Source organism: Schistocerca gregaria, chromosome 5 (genome assembly GCF_023897955.1).
Source record: "Schistocerca gregaria isolate iqSchGreg1 chromosome 5, iqSchGreg1.2, whole genome shotgun sequence".
Taxonomy (NCBI): domain Eukaryota; kingdom Metazoa; phylum Arthropoda; class Insecta; order Orthoptera; family Acrididae; genus Schistocerca; species Schistocerca gregaria.
This window is the reverse complement of record NC_064924.1, coordinates 254,601,143-254,616,809: the sequence shown is the minus strand read 5'-3', so window position 1 is coordinate 254,616,809 and position 15,667 is coordinate 254,601,143. Positions and strand designations below refer to the sequence as shown.

At 41.1% G+C, this 15,667-nt stretch overlaps 1 protein-coding gene across 2 annotated transcripts in view; it reads left to right on the top strand.

Annotated features, from left to right (window-relative positions):
• The window catches only part of LOC126272635 (uncharacterized), a 48,711-nt gene extending 37,163 nt beyond the window's left edge, over positions 1-11,548 (top strand). For both annotated transcript variants that reach the window (XM_049975608.1, XM_049975610.1), the window contains exon 3: positions 10,719-11,548. In XM_049975608.1, coding sequence (XP_049831565.1) covers positions 10,719-10,911 — 193 coding nt within the window. In that variant the 3' untranslated portion in view covers positions 10,912-11,548. The remainder of the gene's footprint in view (positions 1-10,718) is intronic.
• Positions 11,549-15,667: the final 4,119 nt, after the last annotated feature.

The following is a 15,667-nucleotide window of genomic DNA, read 5'->3' as shown; positions in this document are numbered from 1 at the left end:
TGTGTTCGGATGTGAGCTGAGTTGGCATCCCTTCGCTCCCAGCTTCAGGCAGTGTTGGCTTCTGTCACACAGCTTGAGGCTGTTGCCAATTGGCATCACTGTGGGGTCCGGATGGGGGTTTCTTGGGGATGGCCAGCTCATCCCGTCCATCCCCTGATCGGACTGCGGCTGTGGCTGCCCGGGATACTGCCCACATTGAGGCTGCCCTCACCCGCGGTAGAGTGGGAGGTAGTCTCGAGGTGTGGCAGGGGGCGAAAGACATTCCGGAGGGCTGAATGGAAGGCCTCTCCAGTTAGTCTGACGAACCAGTTTCAGGTTCTGTCTCCGGATGATACTGATCTTCGGCTGGACATGGCTGCTTGTCCTGTTCCAGAGGTTGCCCCTCAGTCTGCAAGATCCGGGCAGTCACAGAGGGTGGGCTTACTGGTAGTTGGGAGCTCCAACGTCAGGCGTGTAATGGGTCCCCTTAGGGATATGGCAGCAAGAGAGGGGAAGAAAACCAATGTGCACTCCGTGTGCATACCAGGGGGAGTCATTCCAGATGTGGAAAGGGTCCTTCCGGATGCCATGAAGGGTACAGGGTGCACCCATCTGCAGGTGGTCGCTCATATCGGCACCAATGATGTGTGTCGCTATGGATCGGAGGAAATCCTCCCTGGCTTCCGGCGGGTATCTGATTTGGTGAAGACTGCCAGACTCGCTAGCGGGATGAAAGCAGAGCTCACCACCTTTAGCGTCGTCGACAGGACCGTCTGTGGACCTTTGGTACAGAGCCGAGTGGAGGGTCTGAATCAGAGGCTGAGACGGTTGTGCGACCGTGCCGGCTGCAGATTCCTCGACTTGCGCCATAGGGTGATGGGGTTTCGGGTTCCGCTGGATAGGCCAGGAGTCCACAACACACAGCAGGTGGCTACACGGGTAGCAGGGGTTGTGTGGCGTGGACTGGGCGTTTTTTTAGGTTAGATGGCCTCGGGCAACAGCCTCAAAGTCAGGACATTTGGGACCAAGTAGCAATCGGTATTGTAATTGTAAACTGTCGAAGCTGCATTGGTAAAGTACCGGAACTTCAAATGCTGATGTAAAGCACAAAGCTGAAATCGTTATAGGTACGGAAAGCTGGCTGAAGCCAGAGAGAAATTCTGCCAAAATTTTTACAAAGGCACAGACAGTGTTTAGAAAGGATAGATTGCATGCAAGCAGTGGTGGCATCTTTGTTGTTGTTAGTAGTAGTTTATCCTGTAGTGAAGTGGATGTTCCTGTAAATTATTATGGGTGGAGGTTACACTCAACAACCTATCTAGGTTAATAATTGGCTCCAATTACAGACCTCCTGACTCAGCAGAACAACTGAGAGAAAATCTGGAATACATTTCACATAAATTTCCTCAGCATGTTATAGTCTTAGGTGGAGATTTCAATTTACCAGATATAGACTGGGAACAAACAGACCTGAACTTTTCGACTCTGTAAGCGCAGAGTAGGGAATCAGTGATCATAAGGCCATTGCAGCATCCCTGAATATAGAAGTAAATAGGAATATAAAAAAAGGGAGGAAGGTTTATCTATTTAGAAAGAGTAATAGAAAGCAGATCTCAGACTACCTAACAGATCAAAACGAAAATTTCTGTTCCGACACTGACAATGTTGAGTGTTTATGGAAAAAGTTAAAGGCAATCGTAAAATGCGTTTTAGACAGGTACGTGCCGAGTAAAACTGTGAGGGACGGGAAAAACCCACCGGGGTTCAACGACAAATTTAGGAAACTACTGCGAAAGCAAAGAGAGCTTCACTCCACGTTTAAATGCAGCCAAAACCTCTCAGACAAACAGAAGCTAAATGATGTCAAAGTTAGGGTAAGGAGGGCTATGCGTCAAGTGTTCAGTAAATTCGAAAGTAAAATTCAAATGTACTGACTTGACAGAAAATCCTAGGAAGTTCTGGTCTTACATTAAATCAGTAAGTGGCTCGAAACATCATATCCAGACACTCTGGAATGATGATGGCCTTGAAACAGAGGATGACACGCGTAAAGCTGAAACACTAAACACCTTTTTCCAGAGCTGTTTCACAGTCGAAGACCATATTGCAGTTCCTGCTCTAAATCCTCACGCAAACGAAAATATGGCTGAATCGAAATAAGTCTCCAAGAAATAGAAAAGCAACTGGAATCACTCAACAGAGGAAAGTCCACTGGACCTGACGGGATACCAATTCGATTCTAAACAGAATACGTGAAAGAACTTGGCCCCCTTCTAACAGCCTACCGCAAGTCTTTAGAGGAACAGAAGGTTCCATATGATTGGAAAATAGCACACGTAGTCCCAGTCTTCAAGAAGGATTGTCGAGCAGATGCGCAAAGCTATAGACCTATATCTCTGACAGCGACCTGTTGTAGAATTTTAGAAAATGTTTTTTGCTCGCGTATCATGTCATTTCTGGAAACCCAGAATCTACTCTGTAGGGATCAACATGGATTCCGGAAACAGCAATCGTGTGAGACCCAACTCACTTTATTTGTTCATGAGACCCAGAAAATATTAGATACAAGCTCCCAGGTAGATGCCATTTTCTTTGACTTCCGGAAGGTGTTCGATACAGTTCCGCACTGTCGCCTGATAAACAAAGTAAGAACCTACGGAATATCAGACCGGCTGTGTGATTAGATTGAAGAGTTTCCCCCTTTTCACTTCCCTTTCCAGTTTACATAATATGTATCACAGCTGTGGATTCCACGTGGTGTCAATTCTTTCGGACATGTCCAAAAGAAGAGACACACACAGTCATGTAAATGAATATGACTCCTTACACTTGAAATCTGTTATTTTTCCATATAACACTTAATACACTGAAGACTTTTCTTTTTTATAATGTTTTCTCATGGTGTCAGTGCAGACGGTAGAGGAGGAGCCATGGGGGTACATCTCCTGCCAAAGTTCTTGTTGCAGGGAAGCTTTTATCTTCCAGTTTCTCTACCTTTACATGTGTATGTCAAATGCTTATATTGCCGATTCTCTGCTTATTATTCTCTCCAAGTCATTTCTTGTGCCAGCACCACAAGTGTTGACCCAACTCTGTACTGCTTTCCTTGCAAAATTGCACTGTTGGCTTGTTGATTGTGATGATAAAGGGGCTAATAAACACTGTTCAGTCACTTACAAACCCTAATCATCTTCATGTTTGCTTCATTAATGATCATTAACTTAGTCAGCATTGTTTTGTCTACATAAACAAGTTGGAATCCACAAAGAAAAAATTCAGTATATGTTAGTACAATATAAATAAAAACAGTGACCACAACAACCATGGGTGAATACAGAACACTGTCATATCTTTTGAGCAGTGAATTGTTGGGAAAATAGTAGTATTGTAGTCATGTACATATAGTAATTACTGGTATTTCCCAACAAAAGTTAGGTTTGCAGATCGTGGAAACTAGTAAAGAGAAGAGCAGCGTGGTAGAACACAAATGCAATGATACATCAACTATGGCCTTTTTGTTATAAAATTTGTATGTTGTCAGACAATTCTATAAATTTTAGAATGAGGCACTCAAAATGTAATAGTATAATAATAAGGCAAGGTACTGCCTCGAAACATGAAAACTTTTAGTCTTGTTCATTCTGGTTACGAAACAGGTAGAAACTATTAATTATAGGATAATAGGAAAGAAATGGATTCACCACCACAGCTGATACTTAGCCTGTGGAAGTTGTTCTCATTTTGTGAATCCACATTTCTCTTTGTTGTTCTTTGTAATATTGGTTTTACTTTCTAATTTATGTGAAGCTGAATTGCCCCTGATAATCAGTTGGACAATTTTCATTTTTACTTATTACCATTAATAGTTTGAATAGCCTCCACATAAAGTATCTATTAAACCATGGTTGCCAAAACTTCAATTATTATTGTTATTCGTAACATCAGCTTTTATGATGTAATTTTATATAACATAGCATTAATGGTATAACAATGAAAATATCAATTTTTGACAGTATAATGTAATAGGATCGATAAAAAATCTACACATCAAGTGGCGGCAGGAGAACATGCGCAAAAAAAGTTTGTATATGCAAGCTTTTACAGGAAGTGGCTCCTTCTGGACGAAATGTTGAAGGGGAAGGAAGAGGGGTGAAGGAAAATTACTGGAGAGGTTTAAAAAAAAAAAGTCTTTCCTTCTCATCCCTTCCAGTGAGTTTCTCCTGCCCTGGTGTTCTATGTGACTTTTCTGAATTTCCTAAACCGCTCCAGTCCCTTTCCTTAAGCCATCTTCCTTCCCCTTCAACCCTTCCTCGGGAAGGAGAAGCCACTGGCTCCAAAAGCTTGCATATGCAAAAACTTTTTTGTATATGTGTTCTCCAGTCACTGCTTGGTGAGCAGATTTTTTTTATCTATCCAATTACATTATAAATATATTAAAAACAAAGATTCCAAGACTTACCAAGCGGGAAAGCGCCGGTAGACAGGCACAATAAAATAACACACAAACACACACACAAAATTTCTAGCTTTCGCAACCAACGGTTGCTTCTTCAGGAAAGAGGGAAGGAGAGGCAAAGACGAAAGGATGTGGGTTTTAAAGGAGAGGGTAAGGAGTCATTCCAATCCCGGAAGCGGAAAGACTTACCTTAGGGGGAAAAAAAGGATAGGTATATACTCGCGTACACGTACACACACACACACACACACACACACACACACACACACACACACACACACACTCACACACACACAAGCAGACATATTTGAAGGCAAAGAGTTTGGGCAGAGATGTCAGTCGAGGTGGAAGTGCAGAGGCAAAGATGACGTTGAATGACAGGTGAGGTATGAGTGGCAGCAACTTGAAATTAGCGGAGATTGAGGCCTGGTGGATAACGAGAAGAGAGGATATATTGAAGGGCAAGTTCCCATCTCCGGAGTTCGGATAGGTTGGTGTTGGTGGGAAGTATCCAGATAACCCGGACGGTGTAATACTGTGCCAAGATGTGCTGGCCGTGCACCAAGGCATGTTTAGCCACAGGGTGATCCTCATTACCAACAAACACTGTGTGCCTGTGTCCATTCGTGCGAATGGACAGTTTGTTGCTAGTCATTCCCACATAGAAAGCGTCACAGTGTAGGCAGGTCAGTTGGTAAATCACGTGGGTGCTTTCACACATGGCTCTGCCTTTGATTGTGTACACCTTCCGGGTTACAGGACTGGAGTAGGTGGTGGCGGGAGGGTGCATAGGACAGGTTTTACACCGGGGGCGGTTACAAGGGTAGGATCCAGAGGGTAGGGAAGGTGGTTTGGGGATTTCATAGGGATGAACCAAGAGGTTACGAAGGTCAGGTGGATGGCGGAAAGACACTCTTAGTGGAGTGGGGAGGATTTCATGAAGGATGGATCTCATTTCGGGGCAGGATTTTAGGAAGTCGTATCCCTGCTGGAGAGCCACATTCAGAGTCTGATCCAGTCCCGGGAAGTATCCTGTCACAAGTGGGGCACTTTTGGGGTTCTTCTGTGATAGGTTCTGGGTGTGAGGGGATGAGGAAGTGGCTCTGATTATTTGCTTCTGTACCAGGTCGGGAGGGTAGTTGCGGGATGCGAAAGCTGTTTTCAGGTTGTTGGTTTAATGGTTCAGGGATTCAGGACTGGAGCAGATTCGTTTGCCATGAAGGCCTAGGCTGTAGGGAAGGGACCGTTTGATATGGAATGGGTGGCAGCTGCCATCATGGAGGTACTGTTGCTTGTTGGTGGGTTTGATGTGGACGGATGTGTGCAGCTGGCCATTGGACAGATGGAGGTCAACGTCTAGGAAAGTGGCATGGGATTTGGAGTAGGACCAGGTGAATCTGATGGAACCAAAGGAGTTGAGGTTGGAGAGGAAATTCTGGAGTTATTCTTCACTGTGAGTCCAGATCATGAAGATGTCATCAATAAATCTGTACCAAACTTTGGGTTGGCAGGCTTGGGTAACCAAGAAGGCTTCCTCTAAGCGACCCATAAATAGGTTGGCATACGAGGGGGCCATCCTGGTACCCATGGCTGTTCCCTTTAATTGTTGGTATGTCTGGCCTTCAAAAGTGAAGAAGTTGTGGGTCAGGATGAAGCTGGCTAAGGTGATGAGGAAAGAGGTTTTAGGTAGGGTGGCAGGTGATCGGCGTGAAAGGAAGTGCTCCATTGCAGCGAGGCCCTGGACGTGGGGGATATTTGTGTATAGGGAAGTGGCATCAATGGTTACAAGGATGGTTTCCAGGGGTAACAGACTGCGTAAGGATTCCAGGCATTCGAGAAAGTGGTTGGTGTCTTTGATGAAGGATGGGAGACTGCATGTAATGGGTTGAAGGTGTTGATCTACGTAGGCAGAGATACATTCTGTGGGGGCTTGGTAACCAGCTACAATGGGGCGGCCGGGATGTTTGGGTTTGTGAATTTTAGGAAGTAGGTAGAAGGTAGGAGTGCGAGGTGTCGGTGGGGTCAGGAGTTTGATGGAGTCAGGTGAAAGGTTTTGTAGGGGGCCTAAGGTTCTGAGGATTCCTTGAAGCTCCGCCTGGACATCAGGAATGTGATTACCTTGGCAAACTTTTTATGTAGAGTTGTCTGAAAGCTGACGCAGTCCCTCGGCCACATACTCCCGACGATCAAGTACCACTGTCGTGGAGCCCTTGTCAGCCGGAAGAATGATGATTAGGATCGGTCAGCTTTCAGATCACGGATAGCCTGGGCTTCGGCTGTGGTGATGTTGGGAGTAGGATTAAGGTTTTTCAAGAAAAATTGAGAGGCAAGGCTGGAAGTGAGAAATTCCTGGAAGGTTTCGAGAGGGTGATTTTGGGGAAGAGTAGGTGGGTCCCGCTGTGATGGAGGGCGGAGCTGTTCCAGGCAGGGTTCAATTTGGATAGTGTCTTGTGGAGTTGGATCATTAGGAGTGGGATCAGGATTATTTTTCTTTGTGGCAAAGTGATATTTCCAGCAGAGACTACGAGTGTAGGACAGTAAATCTTTGACCCTACCCTCTGGCTCCTACCCTTGTAACTGCCCCCGGTGTAAAACCTGTCCTATGCACCCTCCCACCACCACCTACTCCAGTCCTGTAACCCGGAAGGTGTACACAATCAAAGGCAGAACCACGTGTGAAAGCACCCACGTGATTTACCAACTGACCTGCCTACACTGTGTCCCTTCCTATGTGGGAATGACCAGCAACAGACTGTCCATTCGCATGAATGGACACAGGCAGACAGTGTTTGTTGGTAATGAGGATCACCCTGTGGCTAAACATGCCTTGGTGCACGACCAGCACATCTTGGCACAGTGTTACACCGTCCGGGTTATCTGGATACTTCCCACCAACACCAACCTATGCGAATTCCGGAGATGGGAACTTGCCCTTCAATATATCCTCTCTTCTCGTTATCCACCAGGCCTCAATCTCCACTAACTTCAAGTTGCCGCCACTCGTACCTCACCTGTCATTCAACGTCATCTTTGCCTCTGCACTTCCACCTCGACTGACATCTCTGCCCAAACTCTTTGCCTTCAAATGTGTCTGCTTGTGTGTGTGTGTGTGTGTGTGTGTGTGTGTGTGTGTGTGTGTGTGTGTGTACGCGAGTATATACCTATCCTTTTTCCCCCCTAAGGTAAGTCTTTCCGCTCCGGGGATTGGAATGACTACTTACCCTCTCCCTTAAAACCCACATCCTTTCGTCTTTCCCTCTCCTTCCCTCTTTCGTGAAGAAGCAACTGTTGGTTGCGAAAGCTAGAAATTTTGTGTGTGTGTTTGTGTGTTATTTCATTGTGCCTGTCTACCGGCGCTTTCCCACTTTGTAAGTCTTGGAATCTTTGTTTTTAATATATTTTTCCCATGTGGAAGTTTTTCTATTCAATTACATTATAAAGTTATTGGTAGTAACAGAAATATTAATATTCACAGATTTAAAAAAATACTTTTATTGATACTATTCATTTTTAACATTTATGAATATCTCTTGCCATCTTATTCGTCTGCGAGTAAGATTAAATTCCTATTTCTAAAGTCACACATCATCATAAAAATTTCAAGCTCATGTGTTGCAGGTTCTCGCATACATTTCTTCTAGTCATAGCATTTCTACATACTACTTCAGCTTTGTACATCATTCTGTACCTGCCATTCCCATTACACTTATTACAGTCGCTCTTTGTTCTTCAACTGCTGCTGAACCATTGTCAGTTGTCACGTCTATCTGCTGACTCTTGGCTCCGTGCAATATGTGTCTTATTATGCTACTTTTGGACCATCTAAGTGTGCCATTTGTCTTGGCTCATTTAGAAGAGTTTCAGTAAGAGTTTAAAGACTTGCAATGTTCCACTTTTAAATGTTCAAATTTTAGTGTGTTCAGATTAGAGTTGGCTATCTTCTTTCCCTGTGAACTTCAGTACCTGAAATTAAATTACATTCTGACCATGCTGATGCAGTCCAAACAAACTTCTTTCCAATGCAGTTGTGTTTGAGCTGGTAACAGATAAGCTTCACTAACATTTCAAGGTTCTATAAATGAACAAGTAGTATTTATTCTGTCACCAGTTCCATGTATTGCATCCCAATATATAAGAGGCAGTCAAATGAAAATCAGATAGATGAAAAAAAGTAAGTAAACTGTTTATTATTTTGAAAACAATCACCATAACTGTTAATGAGTGCATACAGTAAGTAATGCAGCACTTTTTTGCTGAAAGTAGATTGGTTTTACCTAAGATTTCAATAAACCATATTATTCTCCATTCTTTTGGCTACAAAACTTTATTGTTCAACATAATCTTCATTCGAAGTGACAGCCGTAGGCCACCTTACTTGGGAAGTCCTGTATGCTCGCATGGTACCACTCTACAGTTTGACGTTGGAGTCAGTGGACGAGTGTGTCCACACTACCAGCAGGGATGTCCAGTTGGGCAACAAGGTGTTTGACTGTGATCCATCCGTCACCTTGAATGTGTGTCTGCACATTCTAACATTGCAGGAATCACAGCTGTGCGCGGCCACTGACACGTTGGAGATTGGACATGTTTGTGCAACCTTGTTGTGATGTTGAGACACCTCATCCAATGACTCACTGTGCTTTTGCTGACTGCCAGATCTCTGTAGACATTTTGTTGTTGCCTATGAATATCTGCAATGCTTTGTTTTTTTGCCAAAGAAACTGAGTGAGAGCTCTCTGTTTGGAACACACTTCCATTACAGATGTCATTTTGAAGACTGTGTATAGTATTGCCAGCTATCAGAACTTCATGAAACTATAGGGGTTGAAGTGGGATTATTTCCAGATGTGCCACATCTTTCACTCCCCACCCCAACCAAAACTAGCTGAGAAAAAAAAATGTGTTGCATTACTTACAGAACACTTCCCAAATATTTCTCTCACTGTGAGACAAGTGGTCGATGCCTTCAAGTAAAAATGTTGGTGGTTGCCTACAAAACCATGGTTGTATCCAGACATCAGCTCTTTTTTTGAAGAATATTGACAAACATGAATGTCTTGCCTCAGCACTCTGAAAACATGGAAACTTGCTGGGAAGACATCAGAACTGTATGGAGGATGTAGAAGGGCTTCCCAGCAGATCTTCTGCTGCATATTCCAAACTTCCTGCCAGGAGAATACCCTCCCACATGTTGCCAAGGTTGTTTCGAGTAAGCTGCAGAAGTTAGTCTAGGAAGCCCTTACATATCCTCCATAGAGCCCTGACCTTTCCCTATACAATTTACATATTTTTCAAGCCCTTAAGACAGATATACATGGCCTTCAGATGGAGAGGTACATGTCCGGGTACAACCTTCATTTTTCCATGAAGACATTGACCGTCTTGTCTCACATTGTCGTAACAGTTAGGGCAATTACTTTTGAAATTACGAACAGCTTACTTTCTTAGGGCAATTACTTTTGAAATTATGAACAGTTTACTTTCTTAGGGCAATTACTTTTGAAATAATAAACAGTTTACCTTCGTTTTTCCCTCTGTCCATTTTCATTTGGTTGCCCCTTGTACAATAACTTCTTGGGTTACAACATTACTCAACATGGAACATTACTTGTATGAAAACATTACTTTGAAGAACAACATTCTTTTTTCCGATGTTTTCTGTTGTTCTCTGATGCCCTGGTGCAGTGTGCTACTTCAAACTCTGCTATGCAAAACAGATAAATAAAAGCCCCCAAAAAGTGAGAGACGTAAATTGCTGATCTCCCTCTGTAAAATTCTTCCTCAAATCATGTATATTAGTTACACTTGCTTCACTCCATAATATAGAAGAGAGTTACATCTGTAGCAGTGTACTCAGATCACAAAAACTTCGTTTTACTGATATCAACACTGTGTTTTTGCTAGGCTACAAAACTTCTGCTCTCATAAAACTTCTAATTGAAAGAGCATCTGTGCCAAACATTATGTAAACTTAAACAGAATTCATTACAGGTCAAATCAAAAGCTTGGAGGGGACACTTTAATGAAAACATAAGTATTAAGATGAATCACTTGTGATAAAGTTCTAAAACATGGTTCATGCCTGCTTACATCTCATACTTGTCAGACATGTTTATTGTACACTTGTTGAAATAATAAAATAGTTTCAGTTTAGATATGTCTTTCTGTTTGTTATTGAAAATAATTGCTTATTATAATTTTCCATGTTCACAGAAAACTTTGCTGTTATTATTATTATTATTATTATTATTACTTATACTAAAATATTGTTTCTTTAATCCAGCGGACTAGATGTTGCGGCCTTGCTTCGGACATTTGGTGCTAGCGATGTCGCTGCAGGGGCTAGCACTTTTGTCATGGCCTATGCTGTTCATAAAGTTTGTGCTCCTGTGAGAATTGGCATAACACTAACAGCAGCTCCTTTCATTGTTCGCTATTTGAGGAGGATAGGTGTTCTTAAAGTTAAAACTGGGTGAACTAACTATTTCTATAAATGTTTAACATTCCTTTGGCACTTGCACTGAGAGAGGTTGACTGACAAATTACTAAATAAAGATGATTTTTTTGTGTTTGTGTGTTCTTTGTGATTTTTACAGACATGCAAAATAATTAAAATGGGTATGATATTGTAGTGTCTGTCAATAAATGCAGTAATATACACAGTAAAATGACCATTCCAAAATGTGATCCTTGATATTGGTAGTTAGTTTCCTTTTTCTGACTTTAATGTGTTTGTAGAAAGATGTTTGCTGTAATAGTTTGATGTTACAGTATTTTCAGACACATCATTAAAATTCATATTGAACTAGTTTGTACTCTTTTGAATGTTGAAAAGTGTGCTGAATTGGAAGAAACACATGTAACTAAGTTTTTCATGTACACTGCAGCACAAAAGTATATAATCATCAGTGCATTCTCGCCTTTGTGATATTTTTAGTGCATCTTGATCAATACTAATACTATGGTGCTGTCAGTTCTTTTACCAAGACTATTCTTAGTTAGTATTGAACATGTAACTTGATACAAAGAAAACGCTTCATATGTTACTGCCACATTGGTTGCATTAGTTTGTTCATATAAAATTAATTGGAATAGAGTATTTTTGCATGTTAATATTGTGGTGTATTTGCTTTCCCCTCCTTTGCTTCCTTTTCAAATTAAAGCAGCAGCTGTTGTCAAGCCACGTCACAAAAGTGAGATAAGAATAGTAATGGATTGCTTACCTACCTCATTTTTATAAACAACTTTTAAAAAGAATTCAAGACATTTGTGAGAGAATTTATAATTATTTGGGAAAAGATAATATATTAGGGAATAATGAAAAGAGTAAATACAAATCATTCTACAGCACTGTATAGTGAGGTGGTCCCCAATTACGATATACCTATGTGGAGGTGAGAGGCAAGGGAGGTGGAGGGGGGGGGGGGGGTGTCGCACATTCTTAATAAGCTCTGAAAAAAGACCTTGTCCAAAAGGTTAGCAACATTTTTCAGTTTTATTAATATGCTAATTGAGACATCTGAAGAAAGTAAGTAAACTGTACATTATTTTAAAAGTAATTGCCATAACTATTAATACATTTATCCCACTGTAAGGCAACAAAGCCATTGCCTTTATGGAAAAAAAGTTTTCAGTTCCCTTCAGAACTATGATTGTACCCGGGTGTGCACCTCTTCATCTGAAGCAGATCTCTCTCTCTCTCTCTCTCTCTCTCTCTCTCTCTCTCTCTCTCTCTCTGTCTCTTTCTTTTTAAAGGCTTTAAAAAATTTGGAAATCACGTGGGAAGAGATCAGGACTGTGTGGAGGATGTGTAAGGACTTTCCAGCTGAAACTTCTGCCACATAATCGAAACAAAATGCCTGCCCACATGTTTCCAAGGTGGTTTGGAGTACACTTTAGAAGTTTTGCTGGGAAGCCCTTACACAACTACCATATAGTCCCAATCTCTCCCCATGGAATTTTTGTATTTTTGGAGCCCTGAAGAAAATACTTTTAGCTGTACATTTGCTTCAGATGAGTAAGTGCACACTTGAGTACAATGGTGGTTTTATGGGCAGACGGAAACATTTTTCTACAAAGGTATTGCCTGTCTTGTGTCACAGTGAGATAAATGTATTACAGTGAGTACTTTGAAATAATAAACAATTTGCTCATTGTTTTTCCCATCTGTCTCTTTTTTCATTTGACTGCTCCTTATACATAAGAGTGCCACCAGCAGCTTTGCAATCTAAAGGTCTCACGACAAACTTGGTTTGGCAGGGTGATGTTACTTTTGGCTGACTAATTCTGAGACAGTTACTACTGCTGGTCAAAGCTGAAATTTACATATCAACATTAGGCACCAAAGTTTTGTGAGGAATATGTGCATTGTTTAATATTTGGAGCATTACAAGAAAAGATAGCATTTCTGTGCCAAGTTATATTCAACACACATTTGACATTAGAAATGCATGCCAGATTTCAGTGTTTTTTCTGTTTGTGCTCTGTGTTTAAAACAGTGTTCATAATGGTGGCACATAAAAATTTAAAGATTTTAGTTACTAGTTAGTTACAGATCTATGTGAGGACTGTTTTCACATTAACACACAATAATGGAGACATCAGTTTACTTGATGTGCAACAGTACTGGGTTAACTTTGAAAATTTGCCAAGAGTAGCAATAGTGTCATCTGCCAAAGCTGGTGAACTTTGCAAATATGGCTTGTTGCTATGCTGTGTTATGATTTTAAAGTTACATGATATGCAAAGATAAACTTGACATTTTTGTTATTCTTTTGTATTGCCTCAGGATGTTGTATTTCAGGGCTCGCAAATAACTTATTCTGTACTTATTTGCAAAGTAATGTGCAGTTCAAATGTGAATTAAAGGTGTGATGCAAGTTATGTTTTCTCTTCTTCAGTGGCACATACAGTAGTTTATATTTATGTAGGTCTTATTACATATATATGCAATATACAGCAATAGTTCACAACTATTATTTTATGAGATAGCCATAGATCTGAAATTAATTGGGAATGACTGTGAAGTAATTGATACCATACCGGAAACAGTGCAAATGTTGAATACGTAAGGATTTTAGTAAGGGACACCATCTATCTGCCAGAAATACTTTCGTTTTTCCACATATTTCTATTGTACTGGAGTACTCAAAATGAAGTGGAAAATATGGAAAACAGTTTTAGTGTTGGACAAAACATTATCAAGTGATAGAAAAAGAGCTTAATGGAGTGGTTAATGTTAAAGGGAAGTATTGTTATCCTAATGATTAATCGAAGTATTTTTCATACCACAGTCAAAGATCAAGATACGTGAAAGGTAAGAAAATTCTTTTACAGGATGCTCATTCTGTTAAAAATTAATCTCATTTATCACAGGGGAAATGCAACAGAGAGAGAATTTTCATCTGTAAAGTAGGCTCCTTACAGTACAAATCTTGTCGCAAAAAGTTTAAAAACCTACATCTACATCTACATGGCTACTCTGCAATTCACACTTAAGTGCTTGGCAGAGGGTTCATCGAACCATTTTCATGCTACTTCTCTACCATTCCACTCTTGAATGGCATATGGGGAAAAGAAACACCTGAATCTTTCCGTTCGAGCTCTGATTACCCTTTTTCATTATGATGATCATTTCTCCCTATGTAGGTGGGTGTCAAAAAAATATTTTCGCATTTGGGAGAGAGAGTTGATTGAAATTTCCTAAATAGATTTCGCCGCAAAGTAAACCACCTTTGTTTCAGTGACTGCCCACATATCATATCAGTGACACACTCACCCCTATTGCGCGATAGCATAAAACTGCACTTTTTGCACTTTTAGATTGTCCTTCGTCAATCCTACCTGGAACGGATCCCACACCGCGCAGCAATATTCCAGCAGAGGACGGACAACTGTAATGTAGGCTGTCTCTTTAGTGGGTTTGTCGCATCTTCTAAGTGTTCTGCCAACGAAGCGCAGTCTCTTTCGCCTTCCCCACAATATGATCTATGTGGTCTTTCCAATTTAAGTTGCTCGTAATTGTAATTCCTAGGTATTTAGTCGAATTGACAGCCCTTAGATTTGTGTGATTTATCATATACCCAAAATTTATCGGATTTCTTTTAGTACCCATGTGTATGACCTCACACTTTTCTTTGTTTAGTGCCAATTGCCACTTTTTGCACCATACAGAAAATCTCTCTAGAACATTTTGCAAATTGGAATTGATCGTTTGATGATTTTACTAAGCAGTAAATTACAGCGTCATCTACAAACATTCTTAGGGGGCTGCTCAGATAATCACATAGATCATTTATGTAAATCAGGAAGAGGAGAGGGCCCATGACACCACCTTGCGAAACGCCAGATATCACTTCTTTTCTTCTTTTTAATTTACAGTCTATCACTACAAACTGTGACACCTCTGAGAGGAAATCTCGAATCCAATCACACAACTGAGACAATACTCCATATGCACGCAATTTAATTAATAGTCACTTGTGAGGAACAGTATCGAAGCCTTCTGGAAATCTAGGAATATGGAATAGATCTGAGATTCCTTGTCGACAGCACTCATTACTTTATGGGAATAAAGAGCTAGCTATGTTGCACAAGAACAATATTTTTCTGAATCCGTGTTGGTTATGTATCAATAAGTCATTTTCTTCAAGGTGATTCATAATGTCAGAGTACAGTATATGCTACAAAGTCCTACCGCAAATTGAGGTCAGTGATAAGGGTCTGTAATTCAATGGGTTACTCCTATTTCCTTTCTTGAATATTTGTGTGATCTGTGGTACTTTCCAGTCTTTAGGAACAGATCTTTCGTCACGTGAGCGGTTGTATATGATTGCTAAGAAAGGCGCTATTGTGTCTGCATACTCTGAAAGGAACGTGGTTGGTATACCATCTCGACCAGAAGACTTGCCCTTTTTAAGCAATTTGAATCGGTTCGCAACACATAAGATACCTACCTTTGTCACTCATTCAACAGCTGTTCTGGTTTCGAATTCGGGAATATTTACTTCGTCTTCTTTCACAGCGCAGTGACAGTATTGACTGTTTTTTTTACCACAGGTGTACTTTACATACGACCAGAATCTCTTTGGGTTTTCTACCATATTTCGAGACAATGTTTCATTGTGGAAACTACTAAAAGCATCTCGCTTTGATGTCCGCACTAAATTTCGAGCTCCCATGAAACTTAGCCAGTCTTGGAGATTTTGCGTTCTTCTGAATTTGGCATGCTTT